Source organism: Psammomys obesus, unplaced genomic scaffold (genome assembly GCF_907164565.1).
Source record: "Psammomys obesus unplaced genomic scaffold, mPsaObe1.curated_primary_1811, whole genome shotgun sequence".
In the NCBI taxonomy this organism is placed as follows: domain Eukaryota; kingdom Metazoa; phylum Chordata; class Mammalia; order Rodentia; family Muridae; genus Psammomys; species Psammomys obesus.
In genome coordinates this window covers 17,688,816-17,705,049 of record NW_026596051.1, presented here as the reverse complement: position 1 = coordinate 17,705,049, position 16,234 = coordinate 17,688,816, and the positions used below count along the sequence as shown (strand labels likewise).

The window sequence follows — 16,234 nt, the reverse complement described above, 5'->3', positions numbered from 1 at the left end:
AGCACCACAAAAATTGAGACCTGAAAGACAGGAAAAACTTTGAAAGAGGAAAAAATGAGCACCACTACAACAAATCCAAATGAAGTTTGTGATGAGCATCTCCATCATTTGGAACAACCTGAGGATCATGTGCAGCCAGATACAGTCAACAATCCCTCAACATAAGCACCTCTGTAGGGCTAGTGATGGCTGCATGCTCAACTTATTTCACTTAAGAAACCACAGACAGCTATAGGCACACGCCTATAATCCCAGCACTCAAGGCAGAAGTCGGTAGATCTCTGTGAGTTCGAGGCCAGCCAGGTCTACAAATTGAGTCCAGGACAGCCAAGATAAACCCTCTCTTGAAAAACCAAAAAAGAAAGAAAGAAACCACAGACAGCCCAGTAGTCCAGTATGGTGGCACTTGCCCTTTAATTCCAGCACTCAGGAAGCAGAGGCAGGTGGATCTGTAGTTGAGGCTAGTCTGGTCTACAGAGTGAATTCCACGACAGTCAGGATTACTTAGAAAAACCCCGTCTTGAAAAAAAACAACCAGCAAGGTGCAATGGCGCACACCTGCAATCCTAGTACTCTGTGAGGCTGAGGCCAGCCTGTCTAACACCAAGTCCATGACAGCCTGGCTACACAGAGAACCCTGTCTTGAAAAAAAAAAGAAAGAAAGAAAGAAAGAAAAAAGAAAAAACAACCCAACGACCAATGAGGGAGAAAGAGGGAGGGAAGGACGAAGAGAGGAAGAGAGGGAGGGAGAGGAAGAAGAAGAAGACAAAGAAGAAGCAGCAGAAGCAGCAGCAGCAACAGCAGCAAGCAGTAGCTATCCATCCATGTGCAAATTAGCTTACAAAGCCTCTGCAAATTACAGGGTCATAACTGAGTTTACAGCCCCTTTGCTAATATGAAATGCATGTCTTTATAATGTGGAAATACAGAAAACACAAACTTTCAATCGCTTGCTAAAGTGATCTTCTAAATTCTTAGCAAGACATGGGACAAGCATGAGCACTGGCTGACAATGAAGAAGATGAACAGCCACTGACCACCTCAGCAGAATGAGTAGATGAGATCAGAACTGCGAAGACATTTCCCTGCATACCAACTGGCAATTATAAATTTACCACATAGGTAATAAAACAGTATCAGTTTGGGTTTAGTGATTTCATGTTTTAACAGGTGCTTAACACACTGAAAGGTCTTTTTTTTTTTAAGCACTGTAATAATGGTGATCATATTTCCATAGACTGATGTCTGTATTTCTCATTATTGGATAAATTTCTGAAACTATGATAAAGTCGTAACTTACAAAGTTGGTGCAGAGCCATTGTCTGTGAGGATGAGTCTGGGATGTTGCTGAATTGTGATGGGAGAGCTGGAACCTGACCCTGAGCTTGCTGATGACACACTAGGTGGGCGCATCTCAGACAGATAGTCGGGAGCAGAATCCACTTGGAGTGGTAGCTGGTGAATGTGGATGTCATCAGTGACGGGGGGGTCCATGATACCACAAGTGAGGATGTGTGAGAGGCTGCAGTCATCACAAGCACATCTGATCGGGAATTAAGGACAGTTACCAAGAAAGCCAACTGTGAAGGTTGGGTTCAAACCTCTGCTTGTTTCAGTGCAGGCTGAAGGCCAGCAGCACCCACAAAGCCCAGCTCACCTTCGCCTGTAGTTGCAGTTGGGGCAGTCCGGCATGTTCAACCGAGATGACAACATATGCCTCCTGGTATCTGTGAAGTTGTTCTCGCCAGTAACCACTTTCTTATTAGTTAACTAGAGGAAATTTATCAAACAATGGCTTAAATTTGTAAGACACGTCCCCCATTTCATGGACCACATTTCAACTAGTAGCAGTAATTATGCTTATTTACAAGCCAAGCCTTTTTGTTTTTTGTTTTTTTGAGACAGGGTTTCTTTGTGTAGCTTTGGCTGTCTTGGAACTCCCTTTGCAACCCATCTTTTACAGACGGACAAAACCAAAACAGGGCAAAAACCCTAGAATCCACAGGCAGAGCCTGTGAAAATGAAGAGTGAAGCATCAGAAGCCCTCTTGATATTCTGGTCTTTAGAAGACACATACCATGTATCTTTTTGCAGATAACCAGAACGCAGGTCTGGTGTAAACACAAGTTTACTCAATCCGCTCTCGGTGCTCGGTACTTGGTAGACACTTCTCCACTGCTATGTGGAGAAGACTGAACCTGAGAGCTGCTTAGGAAGTAGCACCCAAACTCAATTGACAAGCAGTGATCTGGATTTCAAAGAGAAGGGTGTATGAGAACCCAACTGGGCCTATAAGCACATTCAGGCAAAAGGGCCTCTGTCTCCTTCCATTGGTGGGAGCTCAACTTCAATCTGACACAAATGATTAGCATAAAAGGGGAAGAGGGAGTTGAGGGAATATGGTCCTTATACCATTTCTCACAATTCCCAGGGAGATTATTCTTTTCAAACAAGTACACAGAAGACCAAGAAATAGGTAAATGCAATTGTTTATCTGAAAGTTAAAATCACTATGTCTAATGACTTTTATACTGGCAGGAAATGTCAATGGTCTTCATTGGTATCCTGTAATACAGAGCATGTCAAGATACTAAGGTGCCACTTGTTTTGTGAAATAATTTACAAGTCTCTCCTGTCAACCTTACCTGTTCTTCAATTAATCTCCTTTGCTTAAAAATCTCCCAGTCTTCGGTTAACATGCGCTGTTTGGTTTTCATTGTCATCTAGAAAGGAGATATGAAAATACACACACATACACACACCTTAGAAAGAATTATACAGAACACTCTCAAAGATTTTTTAAAGGATAAAAGAAAAATTCAAAAAAATTTACCTATATGCAAAACAGGAGTGCAATAGAAAAGAATTAGTCACCAGCTATAGCACTTCAGCTTCTTACTTGACACTCAGAATATTATCACAAGTACTTTTTTTCACAGAACACCTCAGGAGCTCCACACCTCGAAGAGCAGGGTACACTCTGTGCAGAAGGAAGTAAATGCTTGCTCTCCTGAACTTGACAGGCCATAAGCCTGGTTAGGGACTCCTGGAGGTGGTCTGCTCCACGCATGTGCATGACCTTCCTAGTCCTGAGAACACTAGCCCTATTACCCTTCATCTATGTGTAATTTCAACAATAACAACATAAAATAAACTAAAAATTTAAAAAATGAAGTATAAAACACTGCAACTTGAAAAGCAGAAGAAAACCTGAAACTGACCAATGAAGGAAACCTCAAATGTCTGCCAATTCACTTCAGCACATCCCATTCCAAGTACTAAGCCACACATCCATCTCCCTCAAGTCTGTATCAGTTTCTCAGTCAGAACTCAGACTGCAGTGGGACTGTGGGGCTCAAAGCAGACACGAGCTGCTGTTGTATGCGCACTGTTACAAGCTGTCCCTATAGCGAGTTTACTATCCCTCTATAGAAAGTTCTCAGTGTGGCACATGCTTGATGCTGCACATGCTTGGCTGAAGGATAGAGTGCTTTTATCAGACTGGATCCTTTCTACCATTGTCCAGTAGTGTGTGGAAGGCAAACCTAGATTAGTATAGGTGGCAGCCTTTTCAGGTGACAGGAGCCATCCTATGTGCTCTTGGCATAAGCACACTGGGGTGTGGCTGCAGCATGACTTTCGTATGACATGTTGTATGTTCAGTCACCTCTGAGTTTAGAGTCCTTTTATAGTTTTTAACCTTAGCTGGCCTAAAAGAGCAGAGACCCAAGCTCTCCTATTTTTGCTATCAATTCAGTGGTACTTTGTGTCCTTCCAACTCCTCATTCCTTTCTATGTATCATTCACCACAATGACAAAAGTTAGCCAGGTACAGGCTGGAGTTTGGTGCTATAGTTTGGCTCCCCCGCATTTTTTTAGTAATTTGAAATTATTTTATGTGTATGAGTGTTTTGCCAGCATGAATGTTTGTATACCACGTGCATGCCTGGTGCCCACAAAGGCCAGAAGAGTGTGTTGGACTGCCTGGAACTGCAATTATAAACAGCTGTAAGATGTCATGTGGGTTCTGGGAACCAAACCTGGGTCCTCTGAAAAAGCAGCCAGTGCTGTCAACTACTGAGCCATCTCTCCAGCCACCTACAATTTGGTTCTTTACTATCCATACAAGGTCCATGTGCTGAAGGCTTGTTCCTCAGCACACAGTAACACTGGAACCTTATAAGAGGTGGCTTCCAGTGGATGTTAGGTCACTGGGGCATAACTGTGAAATGCATATTAGAACACCAGAGCCTTCCTCTCTGCTACTTGGAGCCCTAAGTGCCTTCTCCATCATGACCTCCAGCCATATGCTGTGCCACCACAAGACTGCAGGTTCTTCCTTTTAAGCTGGTTATTCAGGCCAGGTACAGTGGCACAGGGCTGTCAACACAAGCACTCAGGATGCACAGTCAAGAGGATCACAAGTTTACAGCTAGCACAGACTGCAGAATGACACCTGTTACAAACAACAACCTGCTATATTCTCTCATATTGATGGGAAACTGAGCCATGTCTTTTTGCTTCATTGTTTCAAACTACTGATGACCCAGACAATCAACACTTCTTCCTGACTTTGGCAAATAGTCATGCTCAGATGCCATGAATGTTCTCTGAAGAGTTCACACTGTTCATAGTGTACTGAAGTATGGGTTTTCAAAACTACATAATTAAAAAACCAAAAAAAATACAAAAGCTCATGTAAAGTTAATTACCATTTATGTGATTCTTTCACTGTCACAGTAAGAAGCAGACCCTGGAGTCAACTGTTGTGGTCCTCTATAGGATCCTAGAAGGTAGATCCCCAGGGAGAACTCTGCCCCTCCCACTCCAGGACCCAGATCTTGTAGCTGCCAGAACAGCAGGGCTCAGACAGCAGACTGCTATGCACACAGGGCTCAGAGGGAGGGCAGCTGCTAGCTCTATACCTGAGGCTACCTCTGTAAAACTGGACTTCCAGCTACCTGTAGGGTCCAGAATTGATTCCTGAGATTGTAAGGGGACATCTGCAACTGAGGCCCCACCCATCCTATGACTGTCAGCCTGGCCATTCTCACATTCCTCCCTCCTCCAATCCATGGGTAGATCCTGCAACTAACTAACCTGCTACAGTGTCAGTCTCCCAAACTGCAATCTATTGTTCAGCTTAAGAACAGCTATGATCCTGGCACAGCTTGAGAGTAAATCTGTCCATAAAACCAAACAAAAAGATGGTTTAGGGCCACAACTACACTAAAGAAAGTAAAGATCAACAAGTGCTCCTCAGCCGCGCACAGCAGGGAGGGCACTGCACAGTCAATGACTATGCAGAGGTCAAGGTCACATCACAACAGAATCACAAGTCTTTCAGGGCTATTACAAAATTATATAAGAAGCACTGAACTCAATATGGTGACAAAAGTAGGGACTAGTCCACTGATACCATGAAAGCCAAAGGCCTTAAACAGGCAGAGTTTTCTCAAGTTTTGAACAAGAAACCCTCTTCCTAACAACTCAGCAGCAGACAGAGAGAGGAATAAAGGGCTCAGTCATTATCTAAATGGCACAGTGAGCTTGGGATTCACGTGAGACCAGCTTATACCTCAACCCAAAACAGCTACTCTTATCTGTTTATAAACTATCTTGCACACACAACAATGAGCTGCCATTTCTCCTTTATTACTCCTCATACCAGCATCTTTAAAACCTGAAGCCACTCTTGCTTGGCTTTAGCAGACACTCTAGAAAGGCAGGAGGGCAGAATGGCAAAAATACATCTTAACAACCTGCCTGGCTGAGATGCAGTAGTGGTCACTTGGTACACCCATTTTAGGTCCAACCAGCAGCCACATCCCACTTGTCCTGCTGTCCTCTGCCTTTGTGTATGTATCTATTCTCTGCTCAAGTGTTCCGGATGAGGGGAGAATAGGCTCTGAATAGCACAATGGCTGCTGGAGCCAAAAAGCCTGGTAACTTCCTGAAGTCCTCCATCAGGACACAGAGACAGTAGGTACAACCCTGTTGAAGACCTAAATGTTCCTGCCACACAATAATAGATCAGATTAGAGGCCTGTGATGTTGCATGGCTTTTACTAGGGCACACCAAAAGCCTCTGTTGGGAGCTCTGCAACTCAAGACTAGCCAGCAACTTAACAGAGGCCTCAGAATGTAGGCTGTGCCTCAGGGGCAGCATTTACCTGCTCATCCACATAGGCATCGATCCTCTTCTGACATTCCAGCCACTCCTCAGCAACTTTGCGCAACTCTTCCTCAGAACGCTGGTACCTCTGCAGCAAGGTGCTATATGTGTCTTCATTGCAGGTGTCATGCGTGGTGGTTCCTAGCCTAGGAGAGAGAAGGTCTATCAGAAAGGAAGAGCCAGAATTCTAGCTCCTGACCAAACAGAAGAATCTTGGCTGCCTGTTGCTATGGTCTAACTTTAACACCTCTTGTCACAAAACATACCACACAGTAAGTCTTAAAGATTATATACACAAAGCACTCTGAACAGAACCACATATAAAGGAGATGCTCAGAGAAATAACAGAACCTGCTGAAAGAACCTAGCAGGAATCCTAAAAATACTAAGGCTGTATACACATTTCTTATTAACATACACTAACTCAGAGAAAACAAAATGTTTAATGACAAATACATAACATACAAATGTTACAACTACACAATACACATACACACATATGTTTTGAGATGGAAATACACTCATGTTAAGGAAAGGTATGACCAAAGCATGTTTAAAAATATCTTGTACATAAATACAGGAAAAAGATGTCTAAGAAAAACAAAGCTGTGTTAAACCTTGCAGTTGAATAATGAAAAGAAGTTAAAAAATCATTTTTAAAAATATTTATTTTACGTATAAGAGTGTTCTATCTGCATGTATACCTGCCTGCCAGAAGAGTGTATCAGATCATATTATAGAAGGTTGTTGTGGCTGCTGGGAATTGAACACAGGACCTCTGGAAGAGCAGTCAGTGCTCTGCTTTTAACCGCTGAGCCGTCTTACCAGCCCCCAACAAAATAATTTTTAATCAAAAATTGTTTATAGGTAAAAATGGACAGAAATAGTTGCCAAAGTGTTTTTCTTTCACTTTGTCAGGGTGGATTTACAAACACTGTAAACACTGGAAATTTCCAGACAATCTACTGGTTGCAAGGCCACCTGGCACATCTAGGCTCTGCACCAATGCTTGATATCACCCTAGGTCCTCAGAACAGTTCTATGTTGCATTCCTGAGAAAAATTTTCTCCTGATTCCTACTGCTGCCAGCCTTGTCCTTCTTTGAACTGATTCTACTCCTCAATATAAAACCCAATTCCCCTGTGTGATGGTCTGAATGAGCACTGTCCTCATAATCTGGGGTATCTAAACACTTGGGTTCTGGTTAGTGGTGCTATTTGGGGAGGTTTAGGTGGTACAGCTTTACTGCAGGAAATATGTCACTAGGGACCAGCTTTGAGACTAGAATCCTCATTCTACTTCCAAAATGCTCTCTCTGCTTTGTGACCATGGTTGAGATGTGAGCTTCCTGTTTTTACTGCCATGCTTTCCCACCAAGGTGGACTCTTTGTCTCTCAAACTATTAAGTCCAAATATACTCTTCCTTCTAAGGCAACTTTAGTTGCCTTTGTTAAAGTGTTTTATCATAGCAACAGAAAAGTAACTGAGACACCATGAACTTCCATCCTGCCTTTCTTCCCAAGTGTTCTTCCTTCATTCTACCAGTTCCAAGTTACCTAAACAGACTATCAGAACCAAGAGAAGTGGAACCAACAGGGACCCTGAAGACTGCACTGGGGATGGAATGAGACCAGCGCATTCTCACTGCTCCTCTACAGGAACCCTAAAAATACTAAGGCTACAACATGTGGAGCAGTATACACACTTCTTATTAACATTAAGGGCAAACAGCCTGATTCTTTAATTGCTAAACTGCCAGGAAAATAGGGTGAAGCAGCAGGTGAGCTCAGAGAAAAGACTCAAAAGACAAAGAGAAAAGAGAACTTCTGCTTGAGGACATGAAAATATTCTGTAAATACAGTTAATTGTAAATACTATGATATAATTAATGCTATGAATTACATAACTTAGGATTGTAATTTTATATATTTATCAAAAAATGTTAAATTTAGTCAAATGGCACTGAACTGTAATTTTAAGTGGATGCACTGTATAGAACGTAAATTTATTTCAATAACGTGGCCAATAAAACAAGTAGTTTTCTTATGCTTTGTTTCTCACTGTTATGGTATGGCTCTGAAGTGTTTCCCAAAGATTCCTGTATTGAAGACTTAGTTCAGCAGTTCAAAAGCAGGTCTGGTGGGGGTTTTTTGTTGTTGTTTGTTTTTGGGGGGAGGGTTCTGACCTCACCAATAAACTAATCCACAGGTTGGTTCAGAGCTTCCTGGTACAGTTCAGGAACTGGTGGGAACCTGATGCACTTTATTCCTGAATTCTTTTTCTGCTTGGCAGTTACCACAAAGTGAACAGCTTTTCGCTGTGATAGGCTGAATCTTCTAAAATGGCAAGCTTCCTCATAAGTTATATAAGTTCCTATCTGCAGCATTTTGTCAGTGTTAGAAAGCTAACAGTAATAAAGTACATTTCTATGAATAAGCAGATTGTTTACTTATTTGTGTGTGTATGTGCAAAGCCATTTGCTACATGAGACAGGCAGAGGAGGAGATCCAATATCTTGGTGTACCACTTTTGTTTTTGGCTTGAAATAAGATCTCTCACTGAACCTAGAGTTAAACAATTCAGTTACACTGACTGGCCAGCAAACTCAAAATTTTATCTTCTATACAATAATGTAGGTTATAGGTACATACAGCCACAGCTGACTTTTATGTTGGTGCTAAGGTCTCAAACTCAGGCTCTCATGCTTGCATAGCAAGACCTCTTACTCATGGACACCCTCCCGCTCCCAGTTACTGTTTATTTTTTGTGACAGGTCTTACCATGAATATCCTGACTGCCCTGAAACTTCCTAACTCCCTATGAAGATCTGACAGGCCTCTAAAAAAATTTATGTTCCAACCCTTTTGAGTGCCTACGTAATAGACAAATTATTACTTATTTTTGTAAATGAGGGCCCTGGAGATAAGAATTTAAAAAATGGCTAGTACATAAAGAATATTAAATTGTATTTCTACTTAAAAAAAAAAATTTATGTTAACAAGAATACAAAAAGACACATTAAATAAACCTGTGTAAGCCACAGGTTGTTTGCCATCTCATAATCTATTAAGCTATATCTGTGCTTTACAATTCATATCTGTAATTTATTAAATTTTTGCCCACCTCCCTTTTTACGCAGGACCTGCCTGTCCTTGAATTCACAGAAATTCAGATATTTCTGCCATCCAAGTACTGAATTTAAAGATATAAGCAACCATGCTCAGCCCACTTTATAATTTTTTTAATAAGTTAAATGGGCCTATTACAACTAGTATTTCATTAGTAATTTGTAGTAAAGCTTTTCATGAGCTGATAAATGTATATTTGTAGACTAGAAATTCAAGCATAAATTCATTCTTGGGGTTTGACAAGTGAGTATGTGGTGGGATACAAAGGACCAGCATTTTCTGAACTGAGTTGGACTCCTTAGAAGGCATGCTGCTTTCCTTCTTTCGTGTATATCACTTCCTCTTAGGACTTGAGAGTAAAAGGGAGTAGACCCTAGACTGAACATCCAAAACTAGGATAATGTTACCCTTTGGAATCTGACTGTAATTCCTAGAGAGAAAAATATTCTGAACATGGCACTGAAAAAGAAAGTTTCTGTCAGCCACTGGAGATCAACTGGATGACTGACACATCCAATCCAATACTCACCAAGAACTGAAACAAAGGGCAGGTACTGAGACCTGCTCTAGCCCACAAGAGGCATGGGTGAATGTGATCCTCCCAACTTGGACAAAAGTGCTTTCTTCATGTCAACCCTTGCTTCCTTTCCTTTCACAAGGGTTGCAGTCAGACAATCCCATTGTAGTTTACCCTCCAAGAGCAGACTGGATGCTTTTGGTTTTTGAAATTTTTAGATTTCTTTTTAACGTGTGTGTGTGCACGCATGCACACGCGCACGTTTAAATAAGTGTGCAAATGCACAAATGTGCCATAGTTTGCATGTAGAAATCTGAGGACAACATGCAGGAGTCTTCTCTCCTTCCATCATGTGGGTCCTGTAGATCAAACTCAAACTCAGGTCATCAGGCTTGATGGCAAGTGCCTTTACCTGTTGAAATATTTTGACCACCCTGTATTGAATGCTTGTAAATAGTGGACATGGAAATAATGGTTGCAAAGCCAACTAAAGCTGAATGAAACTGGTAAAAACCAGCAAAAAGCATACCAATTCTGCACAGCACTTCATCCTGACTTCCTGTTTTTGTTCCCTCTGACCAACTGCTTCTAAGGTAGTTCTTCCCCTAGAAGTGAGGTTGAGTGGGGCAAATAAAGATGGCCGCTGGTAAGTGTGTGCCTACATTGTGAGAATGTGCTTCTATTTGATTAACAAACAAAATCAAGAAGAGGTAGCTAATCACCACTCTACTGAGTAAATGGCTGATGAAGAAGAGGCTGGCTGCAGGATAAACACATGACCATACTTCACATTTCCATTTAGCATAGTTCACCCCAAAAGATGGCTACTACAGAGTTCTGTGCCTGTATACTTGTCTTGGTAATATAAGAGAAGCTCTCACCAGCTTTCCTGGTGAGAAGTGACATAGGCACTCTATCTAGATGAAAAAGCCCATCTGCGCTGAAGGGAAACAAAGGAACTCTGAGAGCCATGTTCTCCCTCTTCCTCCACCTCCCTTCACACAATGCAAGAACCCTGTTAGGATCCATGGCTGAACCAAAGCAGTCAAGGTAAAGCACTGTTTTCTGGAGCCTTTATTTATTTATGAGGCATTATGGTGTTACACCTGAATAACATTTATATTGATTTATTACTTAAAAGTTCAACTGGGGGTTGAAAAAAATGGCTCAGCAATAAACAGCACTAGCTGCTCTTCCAAAAGACCTGAGTTTGTTTCCCATCACCAACATGGCTGCAAGGGATGCCTGAAACTCTAATTACAGGGGACCCAATGCCCTATTCTGGCCTCCTCAGACACTGTAGCATGTAATACATAGACATGCATGCAGGTAAAACATTTCTTAGATTTTGAGCTTTCTGTCTAGTATCTTATTCCCTTTGCCCTGTTATTTTTCCTGTAAGGACTTCCACATGTGGTGGTCTACAGCCACGTGCACACACACAAGATCACAGCAATAGAGAATCTAAATCAAGACATAATACCTGATCTGAGACACCAGTGCTGGCAAGTTGCTCTGGAGAAGTGGCTCTGAAAAGACCAGGTTTTCAAACAGGTGTTTGTTATGCAGTTCCCATGTCACCTGGAACTTTTTCAAATGTTCATTTTCCTAGTTAAAACAAAAACAAAAAAAGAGAAGATGTAGTGAGTGGATAAAAATATGAAACTTTGCAGAATGACCCCCAACCCCAATGTCCTGCCACCTTCTGTACAGGCCTAGAACATCCTACTTCTGAAGAATCACTTTTCCCTCCCTGTGTCAGAACACACAGATTTCTGACATGAGCAATTTGAGGCACCACTTCACTGCCTTCTAAGTAACCCTAGACATGGGTTATCAGGTGGGTTTAGAGATTTAAGAACAGACAAGAGGGGAAACACACACACACTCTCTCTCTCTCTCTCTCTCTCAACTCTCTCTCTCTCTCTCTTTCTCTCTCTCTCTCTCTCTCTCCAGGACTGGCAATATGGCTCAGCTGGTATAAGTGCTTGGTGCTAACCTGATGACCTAAGTACAATCTCTGGAACCCACTGGTGATAATCGGTTCTTACAATTTGTTTCCTTTATTTCATAAGCATACACAGACAAATATATAAAACATTTTTTAAAATAAAAATGTATTGGAGTCAAGACAATACTTTTCTTGCCTTTAGTGAAAGCTCATTCTGACAGCTGCAAATAAATTCTCTATTGGACACTTAGTCAAGGCATGGCTTTTACCTTTCTATCATCAAATGCTATAGACAACAGTCTGGGAGCCCACAGCAGTGCCACGACAGTGCATCGGCGCTCTCTGACTCCTCTGGACTGGGTTATTCTCTGGTGTTTTAATGTATTCTAAGCCTAGTTTTTCCTAGAAACGTCAACAGTGAGGGACTCCCCACAACATTTTCCACATTGCTCTGATGTGCTCCACATCTTTGCCCTTTTAGGGCATGTATTACACACCTCAGGCTCCTTTACTTCTAATTTACCACTCTTCTTTTCAGTCTTTTACTGTTTATCTACTACATTTTTATCAATTGAAACACCAGCCACTGGCAGTACACCAACACCAACCCAAGACACCAAAAACTTCTTTGACTCCTTATCAATGTATCACTGTTTTCATCTCCATCTCAGCAGCCAGGAAAGAAGTAGACATGGTCTCTCACCAGTGTGCCAAGAAAGGTACTGATGGATCGTGCAGCCTGGCAGAGGGCACCATACTCCTCCAGGAGTAGGGATACAAAGTGATGTGCCTGTGGTGGGCCCTGCAGGCCAGATGGCGCCTTGGCCTTTGCTGCAGCAGATAGCTGCCGGAGCAGACGGACCTTCATTTCTAGCACATACTCCCGGGCTTGCTGCTCCAACCGCTGGTAGAGCTGATAGGGGTCCCGCTCACAGAGCCTATAGAAACAAAGGAAGAGTCGCCACTCAGCCATAGTCTGTCCATACATGTCAGTTGAAAGGTAGTTTTCATGCCAGTCTCATTGACAGCCCACTGTCTTCCCTGTGATAATCTGTGGGAGCCCCTGATAAGGAACTTGTGCACTGAGAATATTTGATGCCAGGTAACTCACAGAGAAACTGACAGACCCAAATGCTTCTTCTGACTGCACTGTTTATGCAACCTGTATAGGGACTCTGCTCCATGTCTGTGGTCCATAAGAGAAGACCTAAGTCCATCTAGTCTGTAGAAGGTATTACAACTCACAAACAACAAGTTAAAAGTTATTATGCCAGAGAGCTGACCCCAGGTGCTAACCCAATGAGTGGGATTTAAAAAGTGACAAGCCAGGGCTGGAGAAATGACTCAGAGGTTAAGAGCACTGGCTGCTCTTCCAGACGTCCTGAGTTCGATTCCCAGCAACCACATGGTCACTCACAACCATCTGTAATCTGGTGCCCTCTTCTGGAGTGCAGGTGTACATGCAAAAAGAACATTGTCTTAAAAAAACAAAACAAAAAAACAAGCTCCCATCCAAGCAGAGGTTGATACTGGGCTGGAGACTGAGCCAAGTTTACCTTCCCTCTTTCTAGGAACTCAATATCCCATACAAATAAGCCTGTGTTATTTTCATAATTACAACAAGTTTTAAATACAGGTTATTCCATTTTTAAATTATCAACAAAGCAATAAAATGCATAAAATACAATGAAATGCTGAAGTGAATTGGGTATGTTTCCTAGCAACTACCCACAATAGTAATGAATTTCTCTCCAAACTTACAGGTGACTTTTTTTTATAGTTTTGAGAAAAGGTGGCCTTTCTTCTTCAGCCTTCCGATGGTAGATTATAGGCTCATACATCAAGGTGATCAAGTTTTTAAACTTGCTCTATAGTATTTGGTATTATTATGGTTAAAGTTGCCACTTCTTGAAAAAGTGCATTTCTGAGATGCCTCCAGATCAGGGGTTCTCAACCACTAATGACACTTATGAAGAAGCAACAAAAACAATTTTATGGTGGGGGATCACTACAACATGAGGAACTGTATTAGAAAGCATTATAAAGGTTGAGAACCTAGCCAGGTGCACACCTATAATCCCAGCACTCAGAAAGGCAGAGGCAGGTGGATCTCTGTGAGTTCAAGGCTCGCCTTATCTACAAAGCCAGTCCAGGACAACCAAGGCTACATAGAAACCTGTTTTAAAAAAAAAAAAAAAAGTAGAAAAGAATAAAGAAAGGTTGAAAACCACTGTTTTAGATGGAAGCATAGGACCACTGAAGCAATAACCAAAACATCTGCTGGAAGATGTCACTTTGAAAAACCAGCTGAGCTCAGTGGTTTGTTAGAAACCAGGTGTAGAATGCATTAAGGTTTAAGTTTTATAGAATAGATTCTTCCATCTTTTGGCAACCACATTTAAGAAAACAAAAACAAACAAAGATAGACAGACAGAGACAGATAAATAGGAAGGAAAGAAGGAAGGAATGGAGGGAGGGAGGGAGGAAGGGAGGGAAGGAGGGAAGGGAAGGAGGGAAAGAAGGAAGGAAGGAAGGAAGGAAGGAAGGAAGGAAGGAAGGAAGGAAGGAAGGAAGGATAGATAGATAGATATAAAAATAAATCTTTATAGCTGGGCAGTGGTAGGCAGAGGCAGGTGATCTCTGTAAGTCCAAGGCCAGGTTGGCCTACACAGTGAGTTCCAGGACAGCCAGGGCTACAGAGTGAAACCCTGTCTTAAAAAGTCAATATATATATATATATATATATATATATATATATATATATATATATAATTTTTATATGTGTATGTTTGTGTGCCTGCGTTTCTGTGCACCATGAGCATGCCTGAGCTCATGGAGACCAAAAAACGACATTGTATTGCCCCCAGCCCCACGCCAGAATGTGAGTTACAGGCAGTTATAAGCTGCCATACTGGCATAGGTTCTAGGAAAGAAACCCAGTCCTCTGCAACAGCAGCAAGCACTCTTAACTGTTAAGCCATCTCTCCATCCTCTCCTGTTCCCTTTCTAAGGTTACACATCACTTACGAATCAAGTAAAAATGTAAAAAAGAATCAAGTAAAAATGTACAAAGTAGTACGTAAAGTAGGTGTATAAAATCTGCAAAGTGTACAAAACCTTGCATACAATGTGCAAAGTAGTAAATATATAAAGCCAAGTATACAATGTGCTTAAAGAAATAAACTGGTAGGATTCTTACCATGGCTGCTACGTTTCAAAAAGATGTATAATTTTTTTTTAACTTTACAATTTAGTGGGGGGTTTTTCCCCATTACTAGAAACCAAACTTGTAGGCATAAGGTTATTGTGTAATTCAAATGCTGATTTTTATACTCCCCCATATGTAATTGTAATCCTTGTTCTGATAATCTCCTGTCTGAATGTTGTGTAAACACTGCTCCCCAATTGTCCCGATATGCCAATAAGGCAGCTTACAGCCAATCATGAAGCAGAGGAAAGAACAGGACTGGACTTCTTGCCAGCAGGGGGAGGAGTGAAAAAAAAAAGTAGAAAATTCAGCCACAGGAAAGGTCTAAGAGACATCAGGAGAAGGAGCTGAAGCAGGAGAGCTACAAATTGCAAGTACCTCTGGGATGCACACTGAGAGGAAACCAGATTAGCTTGGAGAGTTAAGAACAGAGTAATAACTGCTCAGTTATTATGTTGTGAAGTTTATTATTAAATATAAAAGAGTCTCAATTATTTGTATTTAAGAGAAACTGAGAAACAAGCACAGCATTGTAAAAATAATATTAACATAAACTCAGGGCTTTTAGCATACTACACAAGAGCTCTAACACTGAGCTATCCCTAGCCTTTGGTTTGTGAAGACAGGGTGTTACTATGCAGCCTTGAACTTGCTATAAAGCAGACTAGCCTCAATTTATAATCCTCATGCCTTAGTTTCTCTATGCTGAGATTACAGGTATTTATCTCTAAGTGTGGCAACACTTTTAAGCAGAATGTGTTCCATATGTTTATGTCACTGTCCAGTGACATAAGATTAAAACGAGCAAGGAACAAATGAACTAACAGGAACACTAAAGTGCTGAGGAGAAGGCTTAATGGGTAAGATCACTGCTTTGCAAGCACAAGGACCTAAATTCAAATCCCTAGTACCTCTGTAAAAAACCAGATATCCCTGAGAATGTCTGTCACTCCAGCATTAAGTGGTGAAGACAAGTGGCTTCTGAAAGCTCACTGGCACCCAGCCTGGCTGAAAAGGCATAGATATTCAAAGCTTGATGGCCAACCAGTACGCCAAAATAGTGGACTTTTGCCAGTTCAGTGAAAAGTCCTATTTCAAAGTAATAAGGAGAAAAGCAGCAGAGAAAGACAGCCTGGCCTTCCTGAACATGTATACACCTGCACACTCACGTGCATGTACCAAACACACACAAACTCTTTAAAAAAGGAAGCCCCGTAGATACTTCCTTATAGTTTCTTTGCTGCAGAGAAATTCG

The 16,234-nt window shown here is 41.6% G+C and overlaps 1 protein-coding gene across 2 annotated transcripts in view; it reads right to left on the bottom strand.

The window, feature by feature from the left end:
* Nucleotides 1–16,234, bottom strand: part of Fam193a (family with sequence similarity 193 member A) — a 76,342-nt gene that overhangs the window by 46,573 nt on the left and 13,535 nt on the right. For both annotated transcript variants that reach the window (XM_055623891.1, XM_055623892.1), the window contains exons 4-9: nucleotides 12,475–12,709; nucleotides 11,304–11,428; nucleotides 6,174–6,321; nucleotides 2,646–2,723; nucleotides 1,658–1,770; nucleotides 1,301–1,543 (exon numbers count right to left, since the gene is read on the bottom strand). In XM_055623891.1, coding sequence (XP_055479866.1) covers nucleotides 1,301–1,543; nucleotides 1,658–1,770; nucleotides 2,646–2,723; nucleotides 6,174–6,321; nucleotides 11,304–11,428; nucleotides 12,475–12,709 — 942 coding nt within the window. The remainder of the gene's footprint in view (nucleotides 1–1,300; nucleotides 1,544–1,657; nucleotides 1,771–2,645; nucleotides 2,724–6,173; nucleotides 6,322–11,303; nucleotides 11,429–12,474; nucleotides 12,710–16,234) is intronic.